Source organism: Hippocampus bargibanti, linkage group LG01, assembly GCF_051943395.1.
Source record: "Hippocampus bargibanti isolate YZ-2025 linkage group LG01, ASM5194339v1, whole genome shotgun sequence".
NCBI lineage: Eukaryota > Metazoa > Chordata > Actinopteri > Syngnathiformes > Syngnathidae > Hippocampus > Hippocampus bargibanti.
In genome coordinates this window covers 27,704,422-27,729,384 of record NC_142734.1, presented here as the reverse complement: position 1 = coordinate 27,729,384, position 24,963 = coordinate 27,704,422, and the positions used below count along the sequence as shown (strand labels likewise).

Genomic DNA, 24,963 nt, shown 5'->3' with positions numbered 1-24,963 from the left:
GACTGTACGCATCCTTTACCACGCTAATTCCAGCATTACAGTACGTTCAAATTAACAAATAACACGCCTCCGGCAGATGACGACTTCTCGCGGTAAGTCTCGTTTCGAACGAGAATGGAGTTGTGATTGGCTACAGCAAATTCAAAGCGGCTACGATTGGATAAGCTCAATGGAGAGCGAAAGAATCGCGCGGTCCGATTGGTCGTGTAGTGACGTCACTTTAACGCGTCGCGGAAAGTGGTGGTTACGCGTTGTTTTGTTGGGGGGGGGAAGAAAATTGAATTTCCTTTCTTTTTGCGCTGAGATTCTACAAGACAACAGATTTGACATCCGTTGGGGACAGGTCGGTTGACGTGAAGCTGGAATATGTCGCCGTGAAAGTACACGCAACACTATTAGCCCGTTCGCTGTAAGCCGCATCGTTGTTTTCGAAGGGAAACGACGAACAGGATTGCTTTATCCATTCATTCACTGGGATCATGCCAAAATGACACCGTGTTCTGCTTTGACCACCTCCACCGAAAAAAAAAAAGATAAAGCGTTTCAGCCAGGATGGTGTTGGGAATAGATCAATGGTTCTGCAATCATTTTGTTTTGTTAAATATGTGATAAAATCCTTCTCCACCTTTCCAAGTGCATTTTTGTTAAAAAATGAACGAATATAAATTCTCTCAAAACCTTTCCACCATTGATTTGACCCACTACCCATTCTTTGTTGCATAATTGTGCACCCCCCTATATGACTGCAAATGCGGCTGCATTCAGAACCAACCAACAATCACATGCAAACTGGTGCTAAATTGTAGCGCCCATTCATAGAGCCTCTCAATAACCCCAAATCAAGTGATCATGCACCTATTCATCCCTGCCTTTGAGATGAAACGATCTATTCAAATATGAAATTCTCAAATTGTTTTATGGTTGTCTGTGTCCCACCATGCAGCCATGTCAATCCTCCAACAGACCCAACCGGAAGCGGGTGGCGGCGTCGCTGCACACCTCCAGTGTCCCCTCTGCGGCAATTTTGCCAAAAGTCACTCCAACCAGCTGTCACACATCGCCTTCTCCCATCCCACCTATTTGGACAACGTAACGATGGGTCGCCTCGGCAACATCGTCATGTACCAGAGCGGCGCCAGATTGTTCCACTGCGCCGAATGCTTCTTCACTAGCTGGGATTTCAACAAACTCTACCAGCACATCCTCGCCAAACACTGCTTAGACGAGTCAGGGAGTGAAAAGGGGGGCAAGGAAGCAGATGAGGAAGTGAAGGAAGCAGATGAGGAAGTCAGGGTAGCAGATGAGGAAGTCAGGGAAGAAGATGAGGAAGTCAGGGAAGAAGATGAGGAAGTCAAGGAAGCAGGTGAGAAAGTCAAGGAAGCAGGTGAGGAAGTCAAGGAAGCAGGAGAGGAAGTCAAGAAAGCAGATGAGGAAGTGAAGGAAGCAGACAAGGAAGTGACGAAAGCAGAAAAGGAACTGATGGAAGTGATGGAAATAGACGAAGAAAAAGAGGAAATAAAGGAAGTCACAGAAGTCGAAAAGGATCAGAAGGAAGCCAACGAGGAGGATGAGGCAACTCACCCGAGACCCAACAGCGGCGCGGAGGACAAATTCGCGGGTAAAAGCGTGTTGCTGTTCGATGGCGACATGTACTACTGCCTGCTTTGCGGTCGGTGGAAAAACAAGTTGAAAGGTACGGCCGTCACCCACGTGGTGCGAAAACACAACATCCCCAGGAAGTTGGCCTCCTGCAGGATCACACTGGATGACCTGGCCTCTAGTCAGGCCTTTGCGGCCAAAATGCACCAGAGCGGCGGCGTGGAGGAAGAGGAAGAAGACGGCCTGAGCGGTGACCTCCTAAAAGAAGAAATGGAGGCGATGGCCAAAGTGGTCAGATTTTGCTCCAATCGTTACATCTGCCTCACGTGCGGCTGGAAGACCAAAATGAAAGGTGAGGTCCCATTTTGGATTTTTGATGCGAGCCTTGACTATGAATGAAAAACCTTTTGGGCCAGTTTATTATTCGCCGCTGCCTGGGCCACCAAATATTTCTGCAATTATTAACAACAACAAAAACCATCAAGGTTTAACGCTATATTCTAATGAAATACACATACTTAAAATATAAGTCTCCCAAGAAATATTGGGAAGGTTTCTTCATCCGTCATCTGTACTTCTTTGAAGGTGTCGGACGTTTCGCTTTTTATCCAAGAGGCTTCGTCAGCAAACAATTTTTTTGCTGGTAGTTTTGGCCCTATATATATCCCTACTGTCCAGACGTGGCGGTGCCGGACTCTGCTATGATTGGCCCCTGCTCTCAGGTTAGGGGGAGCAGAGGACTACTCCCTGCGGCTACACTGATTACTTCTATTGTCCTGACTGAGTATGGGGTCTACGACTGGCCTGATTGCGCCATTTGCTCTGGTATCACCTTATCCGCATAACTGAGCCTATGTTGAGTTAAAAGAAGAAAAATAATTAGTTCGCTGACGAAGCCTCTTGGATAAGAAGCGAAACGTCCAACATCTTCAAAGAAGCACAGATGACGGCTGAAGAAACCTTCTCATCAATGGACCGTTCCTGTATGACTGAGAGCTTACACAGTCCCAAGAAATATTGTATATTTGATGTTGCCACAGCAACCAAGTGCCGGCGTGTCTGCTAATTTGTCAAGTGTCACAGTGTTGATATTTGATTTGAATTCCACCGGAATAACAAATTGTACGTTTGTAGTGATAAGTCACATTTCGGCGGTAATAATGGACGGCATTAGCATTATGAACGCTGAAAAACATTTCAACCTCCTCCCTGTTTGATGGAATTTTGAGTGCTCACATGCAATAGAGCACAGGTGTCAAAGTCAAGGCCCGAGGGCCAAATTTGGCCCCTCATTATTTTATTTGGCCCGCGAAAGCAAATCAGACTTGAAACTGCGTGATGCTTGCAAGTTCGAACCAACATTTCCAATGGTCCCATATAATCCAAAATAATAGTCATCATTCTTGACTTCAAATTTCAAAAGTACAGTAAAGTCTCGTTATATCGATATTCAAGGGAGTCCGAAAAAATATCGATATAACCGGGACTATCGATATATCCGACCCTGTTTGCATGTAATTTTCTCAGTGCGTGCATAGAAATAGTATCGATATAACCGGGACTATCGATATATCCGATATCGATATAACGAGACTTTACTGTATTTATAAATTCATTTGTTGTGCGTTCCAAAACATTCTAATGGCTTCCCCAACTTCATACCGGCTACCGAGAGGAAACCGTAACGACAATGTGGCCCACGGCAAGAAGTGACTGATACCCTCAATGTGGTCCATTTGAAGGAACCTCGCTATCTGTTCACCAGTGTGTCAAAAAAAACCTATGCGGTTTGTATTTTCATCAAACAAAAAAGGACCAGTCAAGCATCAGTATTTTGGAGCAACTGAACAGGCTTTGTGGAGGATTGGGTTGACTCCAAAATACAATTCAGTCATCAAGCGGAGGTGTGACGAAAAGTTGTGAAAGGATGCGACTTGAACTTGGAACTCACCCAGGTGTTTCCCGCACAGGTTTTGCCATTAGCCACGTGGTGCGCAGCCACGACGTGGAGCGGGCGTACCGCTGCAAAGACTGCACGTCGGCCTTTTTGCTGCCTAGCCGACTCCAGCACCACATCCGAACGGCTCACCGGCCGGGACGTTACGCTTGCCCCTTCTGCTCCTTCAGGTCTCAATTCTTGACCGGCTTCCGGCGGCACTGCAGCTGCTGCACCGCCCGGGAGGAAGGCGAAAGGCGGGTGGGGTTGCTGGTGGGCGGGGAGGGGTGGGAAGCGGCGGTGGTCAAGGAGGACAGCAAGGAGACCAGGGCGGGGAGGAAAAGAGCGCGGAGGCTGATTGAAGAGACCGGGGATGAAGACAAACTCATGTTCTAACGCGGGAGCAAGAAAATGTGGACTGGACATACAGCCCGGTGACGGGCAAACACTTGTACATTACCGTCCCCCCACCCATCTGTTAATTAAAATGTATGAAATTATTTTGTGACAAATGATCTCATTCAATCAGTTGCATTTGTGAACGTAAAGAAAAAAAGTTAGTAGTCATCTCAGGTACAGCGCAATGAACACGTCCAATTGAATTACGTATAAATACACTGATAAATGAACAGTAAAAAAACTAATACACTGATGAATAAACAGATACATTTTTAAAAAGGATAGATAAACTATTAAACTGATAAAAAGAAAATATATAGATACATAAAAATAGATAAATGATAAACAAATAAATTGCTAAACAGATCAATAAAAAATAAATGATAAACAAATACAGTGAGACCTCAACTTACGAACTTAATTGGTTCCCAGACAGAGTGTGTAAGGTGAAAAGTGTGTATCTGAAAAAAACAATTCCCATAGGAAACCATTATAATGGGAATAATCAGTTCCGGGGTTTCCATAAAATATACCTTTCTCCTAAATAAGCCTTAAAACTACACACAACATACCTTATTCTATGTATAATAAATGTGCTATTGTATTGTAATGAAAGAAATACACTGCATTGTATCATAAAGTCACAAAGAGAGGCACATTACATGAGGACTGTAATTAAAGAAATAAACTGTGCTGTAAAATAAAGTTTCTTTCAACTTCTTCGATTGCCTGAGACCCTCGCTTTGAGAGCACGGAAACACCTTTTGCAACAGACCTTAAAGTACCTTTGATGGCTTCTGTGTTCAGGAGAAATGCAACAATGGTTGACTTAGCATAGGCCACTAAATCACACAAACGCACACCTCGTTCGTGTTTTTCAATTATCTCCTTCTCAGCGACGGTGATTTTATTTTGTGTCTTCCTGGGCAGAACACGAGCCTGTGGTGGTTTTTTTTTCGGTCCCATCATAGTAAAATTATCAGCAAACAGCTCCAAGTAGGCGATTGACGTGTGCATTCAATGAGAGGGGGTGTGCAAAGTAGCGCTGGCTGGAGCGCTGTTCAGTTGTGTGCTTCCGCCGAAGATCACTCCGCCAGCCGTGGTGGGTGTGTATTATGAAAATAGTGCTTATTATAAGGTTAAATTTTCATAAATTAGAGGTTCTTAAGACGAAAAGTTTGTAAGATAAGGTGTTTGTAAGTTGAGGTCTCACTGTACAGGGATCCCAGCCATGGAAAATTACAATAGAGGAAAATGAAATATTTACATAATTATACAAATACCATTTATTATGTTTTTAGTTTTTTCACCAACTTTGGTCATCCCCCATCAGGTCTTATTCAAGTTAGTTTAGTATTATAAATCATAATTAAAATACAGGTCAACAGTAATAAACATGCCCTATCATAATTTCCTTAATTAGAATAATAACTTATGGCGAGTGGTGAAATACACCCCGGATTGGTCGCCTCCTAGTACTGGTTATATATCCCACGGGTGGCCATTGCCTACCCGTGTTTAATCGGGAGGGAGCCCAGATTTAAACCCAGAACCTTCAAACTGTAATGCGGAAACGCTATATATCCACTGCGCCGTTCTGGCCCACGTGTTTTAAAAATCAAACGTGGCCCCCGAGCGTTTACATTTTGCCATCTTTCCTCATATGTTTTGCTCAAATTCCAAGTCGAGATGATCAAACGCGACGTTGAGGCGTGCCAGCGACACAGATTTTATTGATTCATCACAAACAAAGAAAAACCCAAAGTCACCAGTCGCAAAGGCGATGTCACTCGGGACACAGAAATGGCCGGAAATCCGCCACCACCGCGTTTCTCGCCACCAAAAAAACAGGAAATCGTGGCGGGCGGTGATGCCATCTGTGAAGTCACCGCCGAAGACGTGATCGAGTGCGACTTTCGTTCCGGCGTTCGGAACGAAATTGACATGGTTTATGATACCACCCCCCGCCCCCCTCTCGGTTTGTGATTAAAGAAGATCACACGAAAGCATTGAGGGATTTAAAAAAAAACCAAAACAACGGCAAATAGCGGCGACAACAGAATTGTATTCTGGCTGCCGTAATCCAAAGAGTTCAGACGGGCCAAAATACAAATGAAGCTTCACCTCGTCCATTGGCAAAAATGAAGCGCCGCCAAGCTGCGCAGACGAGCCGCGAGACCTTGGTCCCCACGGCTCTCCCCCCTCCCCCCGCGCGATCTCCCATCGGCATAAAAAAAAACGATGCCTTAGCATCCGGCTGGTTTCAACGACAATGTCTCGCTGCAAACCTCACACGTGTCGGGGGCACCAGGCTCCCTCCAGGGCGGCCATGTTGATTCCCCTCAGACCGGAATAGTCGTCTTCATCGCCATTGCCACGGTTACTCCCCTTGAAGCCCGCCGTGTAATCACTCGACTCCTGATGGAGGAATGAAGTAGGGTGATGAATATTCAATTTCACTAGCTTGAAGAAGCAAATGTCACTTCCTGTTAACTCACTGTCCGTAACGTGGGCTCTCTGAATGGCGGACACACCATCTGGAAGCGGGGGATTGCTACGTTGAAGACTTCCTTGTTGTCTGAAGCGAGAAAGAGAAAAAAAAAAAAACATGCGACAGAAAATAAATACGGCTCGGTTTAATCGGGTTTTATTTGCGAGTGGGGGAAAAAATTGGGTGTATTTCTGTAAATTGGACCAAATGTGTCATTAGCAAAAGGAATGTCACGCGTGAGAGCGTTTCGATTTTGTGTGAGAGCGCTTCAAATTGATACGTGCATGCCAGCAACCAAACGAATGAGTTGTCCTGCTGCGTGAGAGCACATGGGTCGGTCATGTGTTGGAGCATTTCAAATGTGTTAAGTTTAGGATGGAAGTATTTTATCAACCTGAGAGTGAAAAACAATTAATGTGAGAGTTTCAGTCATTTTTATGAAACACAGGGCGGGGGGCAATCGTGTGTGAGTGTTTTGGTAGTGTGAGAGTTTTATGTTGTGTGGAAGGAAAGTAGTTCCGCGTAGGACCATTTTTATCAATGTGAGAGCGTTCCAGAAATGTGTATGAGGTGCCTGTTTGAGTAAAAATAAAAATAAAAACATGCTCTCACAAATTTAATTTCAGTTTGCGAGAGAGCGTTTCAAGGGTGAATGATAACTGTGACGTGTGTGACAGAGTATATCGGTCATGAATGGGAGCTAAAGCAAAACAAAAATCTGACTGGAGCGTGACAGAATACATCAGTTGGGTATGTGTGACAGCATTTCAGTTTTTTTTTTGCATGAGTGTTTCAGTAAAAGTGTGTATGTGTGTGAGAGAGAGAATATTGGTCATGAATTGGAGCAAAAGTAAAACAAAAATCTGGCGAGAGCGTGACAGAACGTGTGTGGGAGTGTTTCAAAATTTGGGCATGAGAGTCTTTCAATAAAAGTGGGTGTGAGTGACACAGAGAGAGAATCAGCCTTTTCAATCAGTCAAAAAAAAATCTGGCAAGTGGGAATCATTTACCCGAACGTGAGAGTATTTCTTTCTAAGTATGAGAGTGTTTTAGTAAAAGTGCATCTGTGTAAGAGAATCAGCATTTTCAGTGAGAGTATTTCTTTGTAGGTATGAGAGTGTTTTAGTAAAAGTGCATCTGTGTAAGAGAATCAGCATTTTCAGTCTGTCCAAAAAAAAAAAAACAAACAAAAAAAAAAAAAAAATCCGCCGAGTGGGAATCTTTTACCCCCGCGTGAGAGTATCTCTTTGCATGTGTGAGAGCAATTTTTTTGCATGCTCTTGTTGTCTTACCGAGTCTGTGGAAGGTGTAGTGTCCCTCCATGTACTCGGACGGCGTGGAGAAAGTCGTACAGCTGGCATATTCATGAACTTTTCCTGGCGTCATGACCGGAAACTCTCCTGCTCTCACACATACACAAGCGTGAGCTTAATTGCTTGCCCCACCCCCACCCACCCATGAGTCAGGTGAGACGAGGACCGTACCGACCACACCGGGCCCCTGCACCTCCTCCACATTGCCGTCGGACGTGGTGATTTTCCAGTAGCGGCTGTCCAGCTGACAGGCCACCTCGGGCGGCGCGCCGCTCGCCATCTCGATTCTGAGAGGCACATTTGGCCAATCAGTGGCTGTGAAGAGGTGGGAGGGCTTCAGCGCGACCCGACGCACCTTACCTGATGCGGTATGTGAAGAAAAAATGCGGCGGGTGGACGGAGGAGAGCTCCGGCAGGAAGGAGGTGGAAACGGACACGGTGATATCCCCGGTAGTGGTCACACAGCTTTTGTCGTGCACGTACCTGCGGGGGTGGTGGGCAAACGGTGAACTGATGGCGCAAATATCATCAACCCAAGTTTCGAATCTCTAACGAGTCACTTGAATTTAAAAGTTCGGGGAGAGAAAAGTATTTTTTTTTTTAATTCTTAAAGGACAACCGACGTCACTTTTTTGTTTTATATGCTTTATAGCATCTAAAATACCCAAAAATGTAGTCAAATGCAAAACACCAATAAAAATGACTTAAAATGTCCAAAATCTGCAAAAAATTGAGCTGCGAATTGGGCATTTTCAGAAAGTCCCGCCCCCAGTTCGTGACGTCACGCCAAGACGTCTTGCATTGCTTGTGAATCAAAACAATGGCTTCAGATTCGGAGAATATGCTTTCTTGTTACACATCCAGTTATGAATATGATCCAAATAGTTCTGAAGAGGAAAGCATACATCTTTGAAATCGATCAAAGAATTTATTTGTGCCATTTTGAGGCAACATTGGAGGAAAATCTCTCACCCGAAAAAAGAGGCACAAAATGGCAACCTCCTGTGGCCACCTCCGTTTCCACAGGCTGATAAATTCTGGCCTTCTGGCGGCTTTTGGGTGAAACAAGAAAACAGACCAAACAAGTCCAGCAAAATACATTGACGTGATGGAAGGACCGCTACAATGCGTCTTTTTTACAGTCAAGGGCGGTCCTTTAGTGACGTCACGTACGGACTCGTCACCAACTCAAAAACAAGACTTCCTGAATATTCAGCACGAGTCTTAAAACGTAAAATATAGATATATGTGGTGGAATCTTATTAAAATACGCTCAGTAGAAGTCATTTGAAGCAATTTTACAAATTATGGACACAACTTGTCCGGAGACGCCGGTTGTCCTCACTCACTCATTCACTGCCATTCACGAATTTATTCAAGAATTGAGAGCACCCTTCCCGAATTTGTTCGGGTTTTGTTTTGTCATGCTCGGGTGCCGATAAAGCACTGGCTATGGCCTCTGGCAATGTTTTTTTTTCTTTACCACAAGGGGGCGTCATTTGCCTTTTGTCCATGTTAGCGCTTTGTTCCAACTTCAGCTGTTGTTCAAGCGCTATATAAACCAATATGTATGTATTGCATTGTATTTTGGAGAGCTGCCCTCATTTCAAGCTCATATAACTCTAGACCCATATAATTTAGGAATTAACTTTTTTTTTTTCTGACGAAAGAAGAGAGTCTAAGGTTTCTAACGCTGTAATGAATGTTTATGTAGTCGTCTTTGTGTCGGTGGGATTGGATTTTCGGAAGCTGCCGATAATCCGTTTTTGGAGGGTAAAAAAATTGCATTCTGTTCGTCAAAACTTCCAAAGGTCCTCTGCGATGTAAATAAATAAGAGGTTGAGAAGGTCCCCTACTAAATTGCTGTTCTAGTTCCTGCAGAGGAGCAAGAATGCACACTTGGGTTCAGTATTGAATTTACCCACTGGGAGATTTTTTTGTTGTTGCCGCAGTCTCTGAAAAACTTTAAAATGCTGAGGTAGTTCTCTCGAAATAGGATGGTACTGAAATAGGAAAGTAGTACCGTAAGACGTGTTCAGGAAGTATGTGTTGAAATGAATCATCTTGTTTGAAAATGATTTTGAAAATGAATTCTCGATCAAATATATTTGCAGCAGACATTGATTTTACAGAGGCGAATATTAAGCTTTTGGAGGACGGCGGAAGAATCAAAAGAAATATTTGTTGTTTATTGATATTCACAGCAAACCCCCACGGGGCATGAAAGCGCGTACCTGAAGATCTGGTCTCGGATGATCGGATACTCTCCCGTGACCACATTGTTGACGTAGGTGGTGAACCACTCCAGAAAGGAGGAACCTGAACATACACATGGTGCACACTTGTTTTCTTCTTCATTAAAAAAAAGTGTGTGTGGGTGGGCAGAAAGGGGGGATTGCGGGGTAGTAGCAGGGAACCCACCTGTGATAAACATGTCAACAATGGAGGGATCCTGGGCTGTCTGATCCTGATCAAGAGAGAAAAGCAACAATGATACAAACAGCTGTGATGTAACCCCCCCTCCTTTTAAGTACAAACAGGGCAAGGGTAGAAGCTCTCAAACTTGCGCCGCCCTTCGGTGTGCTCCAGGGCCATGTATTGGCTGAGGCCAGTGTGGAAGCAAAAAGTGAGCGGGAGGCAGCGCCTCATTCCCTTCCTCTGCTGGAACCCCCCCGCCGCCGTCTCCACGTCCAGCAGAACCTCCGAGCGGTAGTGATTGGACAGCGACATGCTGCCCATCAGCCTGAAGTGGGGGGGGGGACACGCGTGGACAAAAAGGGCTGTGAAGACACAGTCGCAAATACACGCACCCATAACAGGCACATCCGCAATACAGTGATACCTCCGCTTACAAACTTAATTGGTTCCCAGAAAGTGTGTGTAAGGCAAAAAGTTCGTCTGCCAAACATTAATTTCCCATAGGAAACCATTAAAAATGAGAATAATCTGTTCCTAGGTCCCCATTAAAACAATTTTCTACTAAACAAGCCTTAAAACTACATAAAATATACATTATTGTATATATAATAAATGTGCTATTGTATTGTAATTAAAGAAACAAACTGTACAGTGTAATAAAGTCGTTTTATTTACCTTTGTGATGGTCGTTGATGTAGTTGCCTCTTCATGATATCAGAGTGAAGTTGCCATGCTTTCCCTTTCACTCACACTGTCCCCTGCTAGCTGCTTTTCGTTCATCCAAATCAACAGACGTTTTTCAACCTCTTCTATTGCCTGAGACCATTGCTTAGACAGCATAGAAACAACCTAAGCCACACATAGCAATGGTTGACTTAGCATACTGGTACTGGGACGCTAAGTCAAACAAACGCACACCTGGTTCGTGTTTTTTGATGATCTCCTTCTTCTGCTCGACCGTAGTTTTCTTTTGTGTGTTCTTCGGCTTAACACTAGCCTGTGGTGGGGTCTTTTTCGGTCCCATAATAGCAAAGGTACTCCACTCGAACAAACAATGTCTGAACTGAGTGCACTCAAAGAAAAGGGGTGTGGAAAACGAGTGTGCCAGCCACCGTGGCACTGTGTGGTTTGGTTCGTCTGCCGAAAATTAGTTTGTATGCCAAGATTATATTCTCGCAAATTTAATGTTCGTAAGGCTAAAAATTCGTGAGCTAAAGCAGAGGTATCACTGTACTAAGGTACACTTAGGTCGTTTTTTTGTTGTAGCTTTTTTTTCTTCAGAAACAGGAATTCTGTGGTTGATTGACGCAGCAGCAAACGTACTGACCCCGGAATGACCAGCATCTGGCCATTGTGGATGCGGTACGAGCAACGGTAGTCATCTGGGAGGCGGCACCCGATCTGAGCCTCGATGCTGCCCAGCTCTGCCTCGGTGGCGCCTTCTGGAACCCACAAAGCGGAACCCAACATGAGGAAGCAAGGAGGACAAACGCTTGAGGGCGCATTTGCAGGAAACCGTCATGTGATGATCAATGAGACGAGCAGTCATGTTGTTTGGGGTTTTACCACCCCACACCGCCACCTTTTTTTTATTTCAATACACAACGTATGTCATTTTATTTGTTGTGTGCTTTAGTTCAGACATGTTCACAGTCGGGCCCGGTGGCCATATTCGGCCCATGGTCAAGTTTCATCTGGCCCGCAGCCTCCCGTCTTAAAATCAATAACGTCTGGCTCGCATGTTAAATGAATCCATTGGGCAGTAGCGTTTTACCTTTGTGTGCTAAGTGTTGCCATCTAGAGGCTCAATTAGGAACAGCAAATTAGTGTAGGAGTCATTGACTCAATGAGCCCCCCCCAATTTTCTAAAATGCCAATTTTCATTTATTTTTCTAAAATGGCGACATTCGACAAAATAACAATTAATTCTGTTCAACTGTTACAAAAATGTTAATTAAGTGTTAAAAAAGTGAGGTAAAGTGAATCTTCAATTTCCATTATAAATGTAAAATTCATTTTTTTGTTGTTTAAAATGAACCAAAACACACCTTAAGATAGCGGAAAATTAAAATTAAAAAAGCAAAAGTGAAACAGAGTAGCTTGTTGAAATTGATTTCAATGAATATCTGTTTTATGTAAAGAATGTCACATCTCGTTGCCATCCGGGGCGCGCCCCGCCCCTCCTGTCACCTCCTCCGCCAATCCTGGGAGACGGCCCCTCCAATCATCGTACACCTGGGTTCCCACAGCTGATTGTCATTTCACTGATGGTGCCTTCTGACTATATCTGTCTCGTGCTCACTACCGTCTCCGTCGGAGTATTTTTGGTCATTGCCATTTCCACGTCCGTGTTGCCAGGTCTGCTATCATTCAGTTATCTTCCTTCACTCATCCCTGTTTGTTATTATTTGATGCTGTTTCCAGTAAAGACTCTTTATCCATCCAAGCCTGTCACGCCGTGTATTTCGGGTCCTTCCCTAACACCAAAAGCCCGTCGCTCGAGGTCTGCCTCCTAGCACTCGAGCGATCGTCACACAATACTCCGACCACCCATGGACCCCGCCGGCGTTGACAGGTATTTTACCGCCCTCGTACAAGAGGCGGAGCGTTCGAGCCAGCTGGCCCAGGCGATTGAGGAAATGCGCCACGCCACTACCTCGCTGGCTCAACGCCTCAAGGAGATGGAAAAGTGCATCGCCCCCCCCTCAAAAGTGCATCGCCACCCTCTCTGTTCCTTCCCCCCCGCCCGTGGGCAGGCGCACGCCCCCGCTACCCCAACCCTCACGCTACGCAGGCGAAACCGAGCGCTGCGCTCAATTCCTAATGCAGTGTGCGCTCGTGTTTGAACAACATCCTGACGCCTACGTTAGCGATGAGGCTAAGGTAGCCTTCATCACCAGCCTGCTCGCGGGCGAAGCCGAATCATGGGTGCTGGCGGTACGAGAGTCCCGACCGGAGCTGTGCGCCTCGTATCCGGACTTCGTAGCCGAGATTCGCCGGGTGTTTCACCATCCAGTGACGGAGGTCGAGGCGGAAGGGAGAATCCTCGACTGCGTCCAAGGGGCCCGTTCGGCCGCAGAATACTCCGTCGCGTTCCGGATCCAGGCCGCTGGCAGCGGCTACGGCGACCGAGCGTTGAGGGGGGTGTTTCGTCGCGGCTTGAATTCCGACCTAAAGGATGAGTTGGCTACCCGCGACGCCGGCACCACCTTCGACGACCTCGTCGGGATTGTCATCGGCTTGGATCAGCGTCTTCGAGAGCGGCGAAAGGAGCTGAGCGACCGACGGCCCGAGGTACCCCGAAGCCGACCTCGGTCGACCACACCCGGCAGCGACCGCGCGCAGCCCCAGGAGGGACTCTTCGAACCGATGGTGATAGGGGGGGGAGACGACCGCGCCAACCCGAGGGCTCGTCGCACCCGAGGCCCCCAGCCTAGGACCCACGGCCAATGTAAGTCCCCGCCGAAACGGAATCCGTGGGGGGCTAAATCCACTACACGAGCCACACGGTTGGAGCTGGAGAGTGAACTATTTGGCCCCTCCAGCTCCCAAAGAGTGCGGGCACTAGTGGACTCGGGGGCCGACGGGTGCATTATCGACCCCCACCTGGCCGACCTGCTGGGCTGCCGACTTTTAGATCTCCTTCCCCCTAAGGAGATCGTCGACCTGGATGGCCGATTATTAGCCCGGGTCACCCACCTCACGGCCCCACTTAAGCTCCGAGTGGCAGGCAACCATGTGGAGCACCGCCAATTTCTTGTTATGCCCTCCCGGAACGCGCCATTGGTCTTGGGTCTCCCCTGGCTCAAGGCCCATGACCCATCCATTTCTTGGGAGGGCTCCACCATTCAGGGCTGGAGCCCCTACTGCTACGCTAACTGCCTGCGGTCGGCTACGGCAGGGCGCAACCCCTCCCGCGGTGGCCCGCCCGAGGCCATCTGCCTCAAAGGCGTGCCACATTGCTACCACGACCTGCGGGAGGTGTTCAGCAAAGACAACGCCCAATCCCTGCCGCCCCACCGACCGTATGACTGTGCTATAGACTTGCAGCCAGGGGCTCCATTACCGGACTCCAGACTTTACCATATTTCACAACCGGAACGGGAAGCCCTGAGCACTTACATAGACTCCTCTCTAGCGGCAGGACTCATTCGGCCGTCGCGTTCCCCGCTGGGCGCAGGGTTTTTCTTTATCGACAAGAAGGACGGATCCCTGCGCCCATGCGTTGACTACCGGGGCCTGAACGACATCACCATCCGCAACAAATACCCTCTCCCCCTCATGGATTCGGCCTTTGCGCCCCTTCAGTCCGCCACCATTTTTTCTAAATTGGATCTTCGCAGCGCCTACCATTTGGTCCGAATCCGTGAGGGGGATGAATGGAAAACAGCCTTCAAGACGCCTTTAGGGCACTTTGAATACCTGGTGATGCCGTTCGGGCTCACGAACGCGCCGGCCGTATTCCAGAATTTAATTAATGATGTGCTCAGGGACTTCCTCAATGTTTTTGTTTTTGTTTACCTCGATGACATTCTTATTTTTTCTCGCTCTGCAGAAGAACACCGGCAACACGTCCGACGGGTCCTGGCGCGGCTCCTGCAAAACCGGCTCTATGTGAAGGCAGAGAAGTGTGACTTCCATGTCCGCTCTCTGTCGTTCCTGGGGTTTGTGGTGGAGCAGGGGCAGCTCAGGGCCGACCCCGCCAAAACCAAGGCGGTGGTGGAATGGCCGATCCCAAAGACGCGCAAGCAGCTTCAGCGGTTTTTGGGGTTTGCCAACTTCTACCGCCGCTTCATTCGCGGGTATAGTCAGAAGGCACTCCCCCTCACTAACCTCACGTCCACCAAGCTCCCTTTCAGGTGGACTCCCGATGCTGAGGGGGCTTTCAACCGCCTCCGTCGTGCCTTCACCAACCCCCCCGTTCTGCGTCATCCCGACCCGGATCTCCCGTTCACGGTCGAGGTTGACGCATCCGAGTCCGGAGTAGGGGCCGTCCTTTCCCAGCGCTCTCCCACCGACCAGAAGCTGCGCCCCTGCGCCTTCTTCTCCCGCCGGCTCAGCCCTGCCGAAGCCAATTACGACGTCGGCAATCGGGAACTGCTGGCGGTCGTCCTGGCCCTGCAGGAATGGAGACACTGGCTTGAGGGAGCTAAACACCCCTTCACCGTCTACACGGATCACAAGAACCTGGCGGCCATCCGGTCGGCCAAGAGACTTAACTCACGGCAGGCCCGATGGTCACTCTTCCTCACCCGTTTTGACTTTTCTCTCACCTACTGCCCAGGGTCACAGAACACCAAGCCCGACGCCCTATCCCGTATCCATGAGCCGGCAGAAAGGGAGGAAACCACCGCCAACATCCTGCCGGCCCAGCGCATCCTGGGCGCCCTGAGGTGGGAGGTTGAGAGAAAAGTCCAACAAGTCCAGGGAACCACCACCATCCCCAGGGGCTGTCCCAAGGATCGCCTGTTCGTCCCCCCCCCTACGCACTGAGGTGCTCATCTGGGGGCACACATCTAAGATAGCTTGCCACCCGGGGGTCAACAGGACGATCCAACTCATCGCCCAACGGTTCTGGTGGCCGGGGTTTAGGAGGGACATCACCCTCTTCGTGAAGGCCTGCCCGACCTGCGCCCGTGGAAAGGCCTCCCACCAGCCCCCGGCCGGACTCCTCCAGCCCCTACCGGTTCCGTCCAGACCCTGGTCCCACATCTCCGTCGACTTCGTGACAGGCCTCCCCCCCTCCCGTGGCAAGACGGTCGTCCTCACCGTAGTGGACCGATTCTCCAAGTCGGCCCACTTCGTTCCGTTAACCAGGTTGCCGTCCGCCACCGAGACGGCTCAACTCCTGGTTAACCATGTCGTCCGTCTCCACGGGATTCCGACGAACATCGTGTCGGATCGGGGACCGCAGTTCGTGTCCAAGGTATGGAAGCGTTTCTGTCGGTCCCTAGGGGCATCGGCGAGCCTGTCGTCTGGGTACCACCCCCAGACCAACGGACAGACGGAGAGGAAGAACCAGGACCTGGAGGCGGCCCTCCGGTGCGTGTGCCTCCACAACCCGGCGTCGTGGGCCCTGCACCTACCCTGGGTGGAGTACGCCCACAACTCCCTGGTCTCCGCAGCCACAGGTCGGTCCCCATTCATGTCCGCCTGTGGCTATCAGCCGCCCTTATTTCCCACACAGGAAGGCCAGGTGGAGGTCCCGTCTATCGATCATCACCTCAGACGGGCCCACAGAGTCTGGAAGGAGACCAGGGACGCCCTGTCACGCACCGCATCCCGGAACCGGCGGGTGGCAGACCGCCATCGACGGCAAGCACCCAGCTACCAGGTCGGGCAGGAGGTCTGGCTATCTACGAAGGACCTTCGGCTGGCAGGGTCCTCGGCCAAGCTGGGCCCACGCTTCACGGGTCCCTTCCCCATCGAGGCCATCCTCAGCCCGGTCTCGGTGAGGCTCCGGCTACCACCCACCATGCGGATCCACCCCGTGTTTCATGTTTCCCTCCTCAAGCCAGTGGAGACCAGCCCCTTAGCCCCCACCTCCCCCCCGGATATTGGACGACGGACCAGTCTACACCGTGCGGGAGATACTGGACTCCAGGCGCAGGGGCAGAGGAGTGCAGTACCTGGTCGACTGGGAGGGCTATGGACCTGAGGAACGTCAATGGGTCCCACGGGCCTGGATCCTCGACCCATCCCTCACCCGGGCGTTCCATGCGGCTCACCCATCCAAGCCTGGGGGGCCGCCGAGAGGCGTCCCTTGAGGGGGGGGCACTGTCACATCTCGTTGCCATCCGGGGCGCGCCCCGCCCCTCCTGTCACCTCCTCCGCCAATCCTGGGAGACGGCCCCTCCAATCATCGTACACCTGGGTTCCCACAGCTGATTGTCATTTCACTGATGGTGCCTTCTGACTATATCTGTCTCGTGCTCACTACCGTCTCCGTCGGAGTATTTTTGGTCATTGCCATTTCCACGTCCGTGTTGCCAGGTCTGCTATCATTCAGTTATCTTCCTTCACTCATCCCTGTTTGTTATTATTTGATGCTGTTTCCAGTAAAGACTCTTTATCCATCCAAGCCTGTCACGCCGTGTATTTCGGGTCCTTCCCTAACACCAAAAGCCCGTCGCTCGAGGTCTGCCTCCTAGCACTCGAGCGATCGTCACAAAGAACGTCCGCCAAGGTTGCCGCCCCCCCCCACACACACACACATTTTTCACACACCAAATATGGGCCCCCTTTGCAAAAAGTTTCAACACCCCTGGTTTAGTTCTTCCAGTCAACTCCAACTGGGGTGTTATAAAAGAGCTGAAATGACGCGATGCGTTCAAGGTGCTTTCACAACATCAGGAAATGTGCCGTAAATGAATTGCAACAATCGCGTTTTAAAAATTGAAAAAAAAACAAAAAAAACAAATCAGGATTCCATGTTGAGAACTGGTCCAACTTGATGCGGTAGAACATAGGTGTCAAAGTCAAGGCCCGGGGGCCAAATCTGACCCACCACATCATTTTATTCGGCCTGCGAAACCAAATCAAACGTGAAATTCCATGATTTTTACGAACAAAATTTCAAATTGTCCCATGTCAACCACAATAACAGTCATTATTTTGACTTCAAATTGTAAAACCAGCTACTCGTGAATTTGTTATGCGCTCTGTATGTAATATGTGGAGTTTACAAAAATTTCTAATGACTTCCCCAAATCCATAACGGCTCTCCGAGAGAAAACCGGAACTGCAATCTGGTATGCGGCAAATTAATGACTTTGACACCCTTGCGCTAGAGGGTACAATTAAATAACGCGGTAATGCAACGAGTATGGCATGACATCCATCACCTTTGAGCGACGCGATCATTCGCGGACATCTTTGCTGCAGGAAACTGATCAGCTGTTCCCAGGCTCTTTTCAACACGGAGTAGTAGCAGATGTAGCGGCCCAGGTCATCGTAGTACTCCCTGAAGAGGTTAAACCAGGACCGCCCGCTCTGCGCACGCTCCACGCTAAAAACCGCAAGCAACTTTCAACATAACTTGAATGTGTGGGTGAACAAGATCCAAGTCAGGCGGTGTTGCAAGATTACGGCAAGTTTCATTGACATCAATATTTTGATTGGTTAAACCCGATACGTAATTTGGGATGGAATTATTAATTTGAAGACAATATCACCCATTCCTGAGGACCAAGAGTAACTTACTCTGTGAGCAGCCAATATTTGGCACACAGCGACCTCCACAGCGGATTGTGTTTGGACAACTCATTCAGCCTCCTGTTGATAGAACTGATGCTGTAGACCGAGCGCACACGCACACACGCGCACACACACACACACACACACACACACACACACACACACACACACACACACACACACACACACACACACACACACACACACACACACACACACACACACACACACACACACACACACACAAGCAAAAAGTAGTAAATGATTAATACTTCATAACGGTACCATACCTGTCAACCTTGGCTAATAGCTGTCCTTATAAATGATTACAATTCCCGTATAAAAGTTGTAGTACGCCGTACATTATTAAATGTAAATGATAAAAAAATGCTAACACAAGCGGAAATGCAGTTAACCGCGCATGCACACATTATGCTTTCATAATCGACCGTACGCATATGAAGTGTTTGGTCAATCGAACATGAGATTTGCTTTTGGCTACATTTTCCACGTGCCCGGCAGTTTTAAAGTGGCTCTTTAGATCGTAAAATCCACTTGCAGCATCTTTTACGTCCTTTTTACGCGCTCCACCTTTTGTTGCCGATCTTATCCATCCATTATATATCTATTGGTGGCGACCCGATCCCAGAGTTTTTCTCTACTTCTACGTTATAACTAGTTGATTCCTCTATTGCAACACAAATGCCGGACTTCAAATACGGAAACGGAAATACAAAATCAAACGAAAACAATGTGAGGCATATCATGCTTCATCGACAAAGACTCAATAACCGCAGAAAAAAATAATATTGTATAAAAGCTGTTATACGGTGTACACAATTCAAAATGATAAAAAAAAAACTTAGAAAATACCGGGAAAACGTATAAGTTGACAAGTATGCCGGGTACTTGCGTGGCTTTTACGATATCAGCTCTAGCGTTGTAAATTTGGGATGTTTTTTTTCTGACGTGGAGTTCCCAATACAAACAAACGGGCGTTGCATGACACTTTTCCTATTCCAAAGTCAGAAACGGCTAACTTCCCACCTTCCTAGTTATTCATTAATTTGATGTGCGCTCTATATGTAATATGTGGAGGGGATGAAACATTCTAATGGCTTCTCCAAATTCACAACGGCCTCCGAGAGGAAACGATAACAACAATATGGTCCGCAGCAAGAAAATTACTTTGACACCCCTGATCTACATCTCTTGAAGTACGGGATGGAAGTACTTTTGCAACATCCACATAGTAGGTCAACGTTGGCTAAAATAAAGCGACGAAGCATTGACACGTTCGTGTTTTACATCAACCTTGTCATCAGTTGGGTTTTTAATGTTTCTTGTTATAAGACGCAAACTTTCTCTTCATCAACCGCCGTTGTTGTTGTTGGCGTTACTTGGCAAGTTGGTGGCAAAATGCTAACTGTTGTTGTTAGCCGTCCTAGCTCCACGGGACCGCTTTTACTTCCCGCTCGTCTTCGGCAAGAAACGTCACCACCGCCTTGTGTTTGTGCGGTGGTCGTAAAAAGTGTTGTGTCACATACTCACTGGACCAAGTCTCTAAAGTCAAGGAAGGACAAAATGTGAAGCAGCGGGTCCGAAGGTAGCAAGTCCATCCGAAACTCGGTCGCCATTGTTGACAATGTTTTTCTTCTTCTCCTCTACCGCCGAGTCAACTGTTGGCAAATTATTTTTATGGTACGTGTTCGCCCCATCTGGACGATAGAACAACCTACAAAAACAAACAGGACGACAGACGGCTCTGCAGTTTATCTCGGCCAGGTGGTGGCAAGATAATCGCCTTGCTCGAGAGAGAGAGCGCGTCCCCTTTCCTTTCGAATTTCAAGATAAGCGCAAGATGGCATTGTTGCTCGCGTAGTTTTTCATCACACAAATAGATACATAAATAGATATATAGATAAATAATTATAATTAGTTAAAAAGAACCCGGACCGGCCTCCCTGTGGACCGACCCCGTGGATTTTCTCCGGGTCCTCCGGTTTCCTCCCACATTCCAAAAACATGCATGGCAGGCAGATTGAACACTCCAAATTGTCCCTAGGTGTGAGTGTGAGAGTGACTGTTGGCTGGCCCAGCCGAGTGCCCGAAGACGGCTGGGATAGGCTCCAGCAACACCAGCGACCCTGAGGAATAATAGATGGATAGATAAATAGACACAAAATAATAAACTAATAAAATTAAACATGAAAATAAATAAACACATAAATAGATGAATAAATAAATACATACATAGATAGATTGGGAGTGAGAGAGAGGGCTGGATGATGGATAGATGATGGACGGACAGATTGGAGGACAGAGGGATAGATAGATAGATGGTTGTCCTCTTTGATGAACCTACATTCTGAATGTTTGTAGTCAGTAGCCACTAGCTCACGTTAGCTGGACTTGCGTCGATTATTTATCCGATTGTTCATACTGACGATTGTGGCGAGCGTGCTGGAGCAGTTTTCCCGCTAGTAGACAAAGTACACTATGAACCAGGTGCTTGCCTATCACAGGTCATGCGGAGTTCATGCTATCAAAACAACTTGTTCCCATGTATCTCGACTAACATTGAGAAGTGAGGTTTTTTTTATGACATCGGCAAAACTAGCTTGTAACACGCTGTGTATTTCATTCCCCCTAGCCAAGGTTTTGACTTTGATTTGATGAACACAACAGCGCCCTGGTCTCAATTGCTAATTGTTCAAACGGAGTAAGAGCAACGGGAAAAAAAGCACAATTTGTCAATAGCAACTGAAATGATCACTGAAAGGATTCTGTTATGAAACTCCTATATAAATCAATATGTACAGTAAAGTCTCGTTATATCGATATCGGATATATCGATAGTCCCGGTTATATCGATACTATTTCTATGCACGCACGGAGAAAATTACATACAAACAGGGTCGGATATATCGATAGTCCCGGTTATATCGATATTTTTTCGGACTCCCTTGGATATCGATATAACGAGACTTTACTGTATTTTATTTTTTGTATTTATCTTCTTGGGTCAAGTTTTCAAACTGTGAGACGCACCGTTGTTCACATAAAACTACCCGAAAGAAGTGTCGTCCTTCTCTGCCTTTTGCTGTCAGTATGCTCTCCTCTTTCTGTCAATATTTGCTGTTACGTGTGCTGATCGGACACTCGAGATAAAGTTGTTTAGGTTCAAGTAAGACGACAGAAGCAGTAGCATCACTCTTGCACTTGGGTCCCTCTCATTCACACACATATATTCCATCTTGCTACGATTGATCTTCATTCCTCTCCTTTCCAGGGCAAACCTCCACCTCTCTAGTTTCTCCCTAACCTGTTCCCTGCTCTCACTACAGATCACAATGTCATCTGCAAACATCATCGTCCAAGGAGATTCTTGTCTACACATCTACAAACTGATAAAATGATATATGATACAGTATATAATTCTAATCTGTTTATCCTCGGACAAGTCCCGGGCCGGCCAGAGCCTATCCTAGCTCTCTGTATGATGCAGGTGGCGTACACCCTAAATTGGTAGCCAGCCAATCACAGGGTAGATCTAGTCCAACCACTTTGCGATCCCATTTGCACTGTGGAACAATTTAGTGTATCCCATGATGTTCTTCGGAACGCCGGAGGAAACTAGATTACCTGCAGAAAAGCCACACAGGTATGGGGAGAACATGCAGCCATGTACAGGAAGGCCGGAACTGGAATTGAACCCTGCACCTCTGTGCTGTGAAACCAATTTGGGTGTGAGTCTGAACTCTTATGAGTTAAAGACAAAAAAAGTGCGCCTCATCAAACCCAAATCATACTTTGACCCGTGAGTCAATATTCCCGCCCACCAGGGTCTACAAAGAGACTTTACGGGAAAGTATTGGATTTTGCTTGGGAGATTCAGCTTGGAGGTACGGATCATGGTGGGACCGGCGGCCGTTCTACTTCTGTTCCTGGTGCAAGGCCGACTGGCAGAACATGGTATTGGATGCTTGTGCTTTATTTGCTACCACCCGTCAAGTGAAAGATGGCAGGTTGTTTTAAGGACCTCTCGGACAAAAAAACATTTCCAAGTGACCAAGTGGTAAAAGTCACAAGGACACTTGTCAGAAGACAAGAAACTGGCAGAGTTTATGTACTGGTAAGACAACTTTCCCAATTTGTTTGTGTAGTTTTTCTTGACAGCCAGCAAGCTTCGGAGGTTCTGATCCGAACGCGGCGGGCCAACCAGCTGTTTGAGGAAGTGAAACCGGGTGAGCCACCCGCTCCCAGAGATTTAAAAATAAAAACAAAACAACCCTTAGCTGACGTGGGTCCATATTTGACTGTTCATCTCAGGGAACCTGGAGAGAGAATGCTATGAGGAAATCTGCGACCATGAAGAGGCCAGAGAAGTGTTTGAACAGCCAGACAAAACGGTATGAGTGCACTCAGTTTAATCCGGTGACTGTGAGAGCGACTGTGAGTTTTAACTATGCGTAAATTTTCCTTCTTAGGAAAACTTCTGGCAGAAATATCAGGGTGAGTACACCATACCGTTGCACAACTAGTCTTGTCCTACCAGGAAGATGAAGGTAGTTAGCTTCATCTAGCTTCATCTTAATGGTAGGTCTAGCTAGCTAGCTTCATCTTCCTGGTAGGACTAGCAAGCTTGCTTCATCTTTCTGGAAAGACTAGCTAGCTAGCTTCATCTTCCTTGATTCCTACGTAGCTAGCTAGCGCAGAGGTATGGCAGCCACGCGTTTCCTGGTTACGTTCGATTCAAGTTCTTTGACTCGTCGAGAAGTTTAATCAAACACGAACAAAGTCCAGAGCGGATGAACTCACTGTGTCCCCCTCTCTCCAGACTGCAAGGGAACAACGCTGGTACGGACACAGTCCAACATCGACTTGGTCAAAGATTGTATCATAGGTAAGTGCAATATCGAGAAGGTTGGTGCATGTGATTTAAGCCACAGTACATCAACATGTATGTTTTGTTTTGTTTTTTTTGGGGGGGTGGCAGGTCAGTGTATTTCTGGCAAAGGACTCAACTACGACGGAAACGTCCACATCACTAAATCTGGTAGACTCTGTCAAAGATGGGCTAGCGGTTTCCCGCATCCCATCATCAGGTATCGAGTCGATCGAGTGAGATCCCCCCCAAACACAAATACAAGCTCAAAGCGCTCGGTGTCTCCCTGCAGGGAATTCAACGCTTCAGAACCCAACAGCATCCTAAAAGAGAACTACTGCCGCAACCCAGACGGTCAAGATGAAGGACCCTGGTGTTTCACGCAGGACCCGATGGTGCCCAAGGAGACCTGCCGGGTTCCCATTTGTGGCAAGTCTCTTTCGTTAAGGTTTTTTGGGTCCGTTTGTCCTAGTCCGATGGACTGTACAGAACCTTGTATCTGCACACTTGGACGATTCCTCTGGAGTAGGGTTGCAAGGTTTGGACACCCCTGATCCAGACCTAGGGTACAAAGTGATCTTGGGAATTTTCCGGGGGCAGATCTTGTAACAGGTATTGTTTCACCTTCAAGGGGAAACCTTTGTCGCCCCCACTGTGGCCCCCGTGCCAAAGAGTGCGGGTGGCTGTTTACTGGAAAACGGCGTGGACTACACCGGTGACCTGGCCGTCTCCTTGGGGGGTCACACCTGCCTCCAATGGTCCCTGCCGGAGGTTAAGAAGCAAAGCCAAGGCAAGGAATTTTTACCTGAAGTCAGTCTGGTGGACAACAAGTGCCGTAACCCTGACAATGACCCGGAGGGCCCATGGTGCTACGTCGAGAAATCTGGGAATGTGACGGTGGACTACTGCAAACTCCAGCTGTGTGGTAAATGTCATCCCGGCTGCATTGCTCAACCCGGTACAGCGTGTCAACGGGGCAGGGGGCTCTCATCCATGTCTCTTTCCGCACGTAGAAGACGAGCTGATTGACTACGACTCGCCGCCACAGTCCGAAGGCCGTGAGCGCTCGGTCCATGCACCTGCCAGGAAGGCCTTTTTTAACCCTCGGACCTTTGGGCAAGGGGAGACGGGTAAGATCTTCCTCGCCGTATTTGTAAACCAGGGTGGGAGTGTGATGGAGTCTGCCGTAAAAAAATGGCCGTCCCTGAGCTCATTGTGTTGCAGTATGCGGAATGCGGCCCCTGTTTGAAAAGCAGAACAAGGAGGATGCCAATGAGAAGGAACTGATGGAATCTTACCAACAGCAGCGTATCGTTGGCGGGAAAGACGCCCAGGTGTCCTCCGCACCCTGGTAACCAGACTTGGAGTGACCATTGACCATGTCCGAGGCTCGATTTAATCCGTGGCGGGAAGTACAAATACTCCACATGATCACAGATCTTGAGGACGGTTTCTTCTTACCGCTCCATGAAGTCATACCGCTGTCAGAATATGACATCACAAATGTTCTTCTCAAAAACAGAGACCAATTCACCTGTTACCTGTCCACTGTAGCTCAGCAAATACTGCCGGCGAGCGTTCTCATTTTTGTCCAATCCAAGGCCCCAGAATTGGGTTTGCCTTAGGCCCTTGAAAGACCAAACCAGGGGTGTCAAAGCCATTTTTTGGCACGGGCCACATTGTAGTTGCGTTGTCTCTTGGGGCCGTTATGAATTTGGGGAAG

The 24,963-nt window shown here is 47.9% G+C and overlaps 4 protein-coding genes across 6 annotated transcripts in view; 2 read left to right on the top strand and 2 right to left on the bottom strand.

Annotated features, from left to right (window-relative positions):
* The first annotated feature begins 210 nt into the window (after positions 1-210).
* Positions 211-5,502, top strand: LOC148903700 (uncharacterized). The gene is made up of 3 exons (XM_089007181.1): positions 211-343; positions 944-1,951; positions 3,570-5,502. Exons 2-3 carry the CDS (start codon positions 946-948, stop codon positions 3,929-3,931), a joined length of 1,368 nt encoding a protein of 455 aa, XP_088863307.1. The 5' UTR covers positions 211-343; positions 944-945; the 3' UTR covers positions 3,932-5,502.
* A 148-nt stretch (positions 5,503-5,650) lies between these two features.
* On the bottom strand, positions 5,651-20,028 carry fbxo3 (F-box protein 3). 2 transcript variants are annotated; one of them, XM_089007168.1, is made up of 12 exons: positions 19,904-20,028; positions 18,359-18,448; positions 18,001-18,164; positions 11,484-11,598; positions 10,277-10,481; positions 10,160-10,205; positions 9,973-10,057; positions 8,099-8,221; positions 7,910-8,025; positions 7,718-7,825; positions 6,433-6,512; positions 5,651-6,352 (listed from the first exon to the last, which is right to left on the bottom strand). In XM_089007168.1, the coding sequence occupies exons 1-12, from the start codon at positions 19,987-19,989 to the stop codon at positions 6,224-6,226; spliced, it is 1,347 nt and encodes a 448-aa protein (XP_088863294.1). In that variant the 5' UTR covers positions 19,990-20,028; the 3' UTR covers positions 5,651-6,223. The 2 variants fall into 2 exon arrangements, with proteins under 2 accessions (XP_088863294.1, XP_088863283.1); XM_089007157.1 differs by having other exon boundaries at positions 9,973-10,205.
* The window catches only part of LOC148903697 (uncharacterized), a 20,652-nt gene continuing 15,636 nt past the window's right edge, over positions 19,948-24,963 (bottom strand). The window contains exon 12 of one of the 2 annotated variants that reach the window (XM_089007136.1): positions 19,948-20,087. The gene's annotated coding sequence lies outside the window, so the exon portion shown is untranslated. Of the gene's footprint in view, positions 20,088-24,583; positions 24,722-24,963 lie in introns of those variants that run through there. The other variant, XM_089007128.1, reaches the window with a different exon arrangement.
* f2 (coagulation factor II, thrombin) overlaps positions 22,198-24,963 on the top strand; it is a 7,002-nt gene continuing 4,236 nt past the window's right edge. Inside the window, exons 1-10 of the mRNA XM_089007145.1 lie at positions 22,198-22,327; positions 22,519-22,599; positions 22,685-22,764; positions 22,843-22,867; positions 23,193-23,258; positions 23,352-23,460; positions 23,533-23,669; positions 23,872-24,165; positions 24,254-24,370; positions 24,465-24,591. Of these exons, the coding sequence (XP_088863271.1) occupies positions 22,267-22,327; positions 22,519-22,599; positions 22,685-22,764; positions 22,843-22,867; positions 23,193-23,258; positions 23,352-23,460; positions 23,533-23,669; positions 23,872-24,165; positions 24,254-24,370; positions 24,465-24,591 (1,097 nt within the window). The 5' untranslated portion in view covers positions 22,198-22,266. The remainder of the gene's footprint in view (positions 22,328-22,518; positions 22,600-22,684; positions 22,765-22,842; positions 22,868-23,192; positions 23,259-23,351; positions 23,461-23,532; positions 23,670-23,871; positions 24,166-24,253; positions 24,371-24,464; positions 24,592-24,963) is intronic.

What these genes read in the sequence shown, in the direction of transcription:
- LOC148903700 (XM_089007181.1), top strand. Translation starts at nt 946, where the DNA reads ATGTCAATCCTCCAACAGACCCAACCGGAAGCGGGTGGCGGCGTCGCT. An exon ending in CTGGAAGACCAAAATGAAAG is followed by an intron (nt 1,952 to 3,569) that starts GTGAGGTCCCAT and finishes TTTCCCGCACAG; the next exon opens with GTTTTGCCATTAGCCACGTG.
- fbxo3 (XM_089007157.1), bottom strand. Translation starts at nt 19,989, where the DNA reads ATGGCGACCGAGTTTCGGATGGACTTGCTACCTTCGGACCCGCTGCTT. An exon ending in AGAGCTTCTACCCTTGCCCT is followed by an intron (nt 10,206 to 10,276) that starts GTTTGTACTTAA and finishes TCTCTTGATCAG; the next exon opens with GATCAGACAGCCCAGGATCC. An exon ending in GAGAGCCCACGTTACGGACA is followed by an intron (nt 6,353 to 6,432) that starts GTGAGTTAACAG and finishes TTCCTCCATCAG; the next exon opens with GAGTCGAGTGATTACACGGC.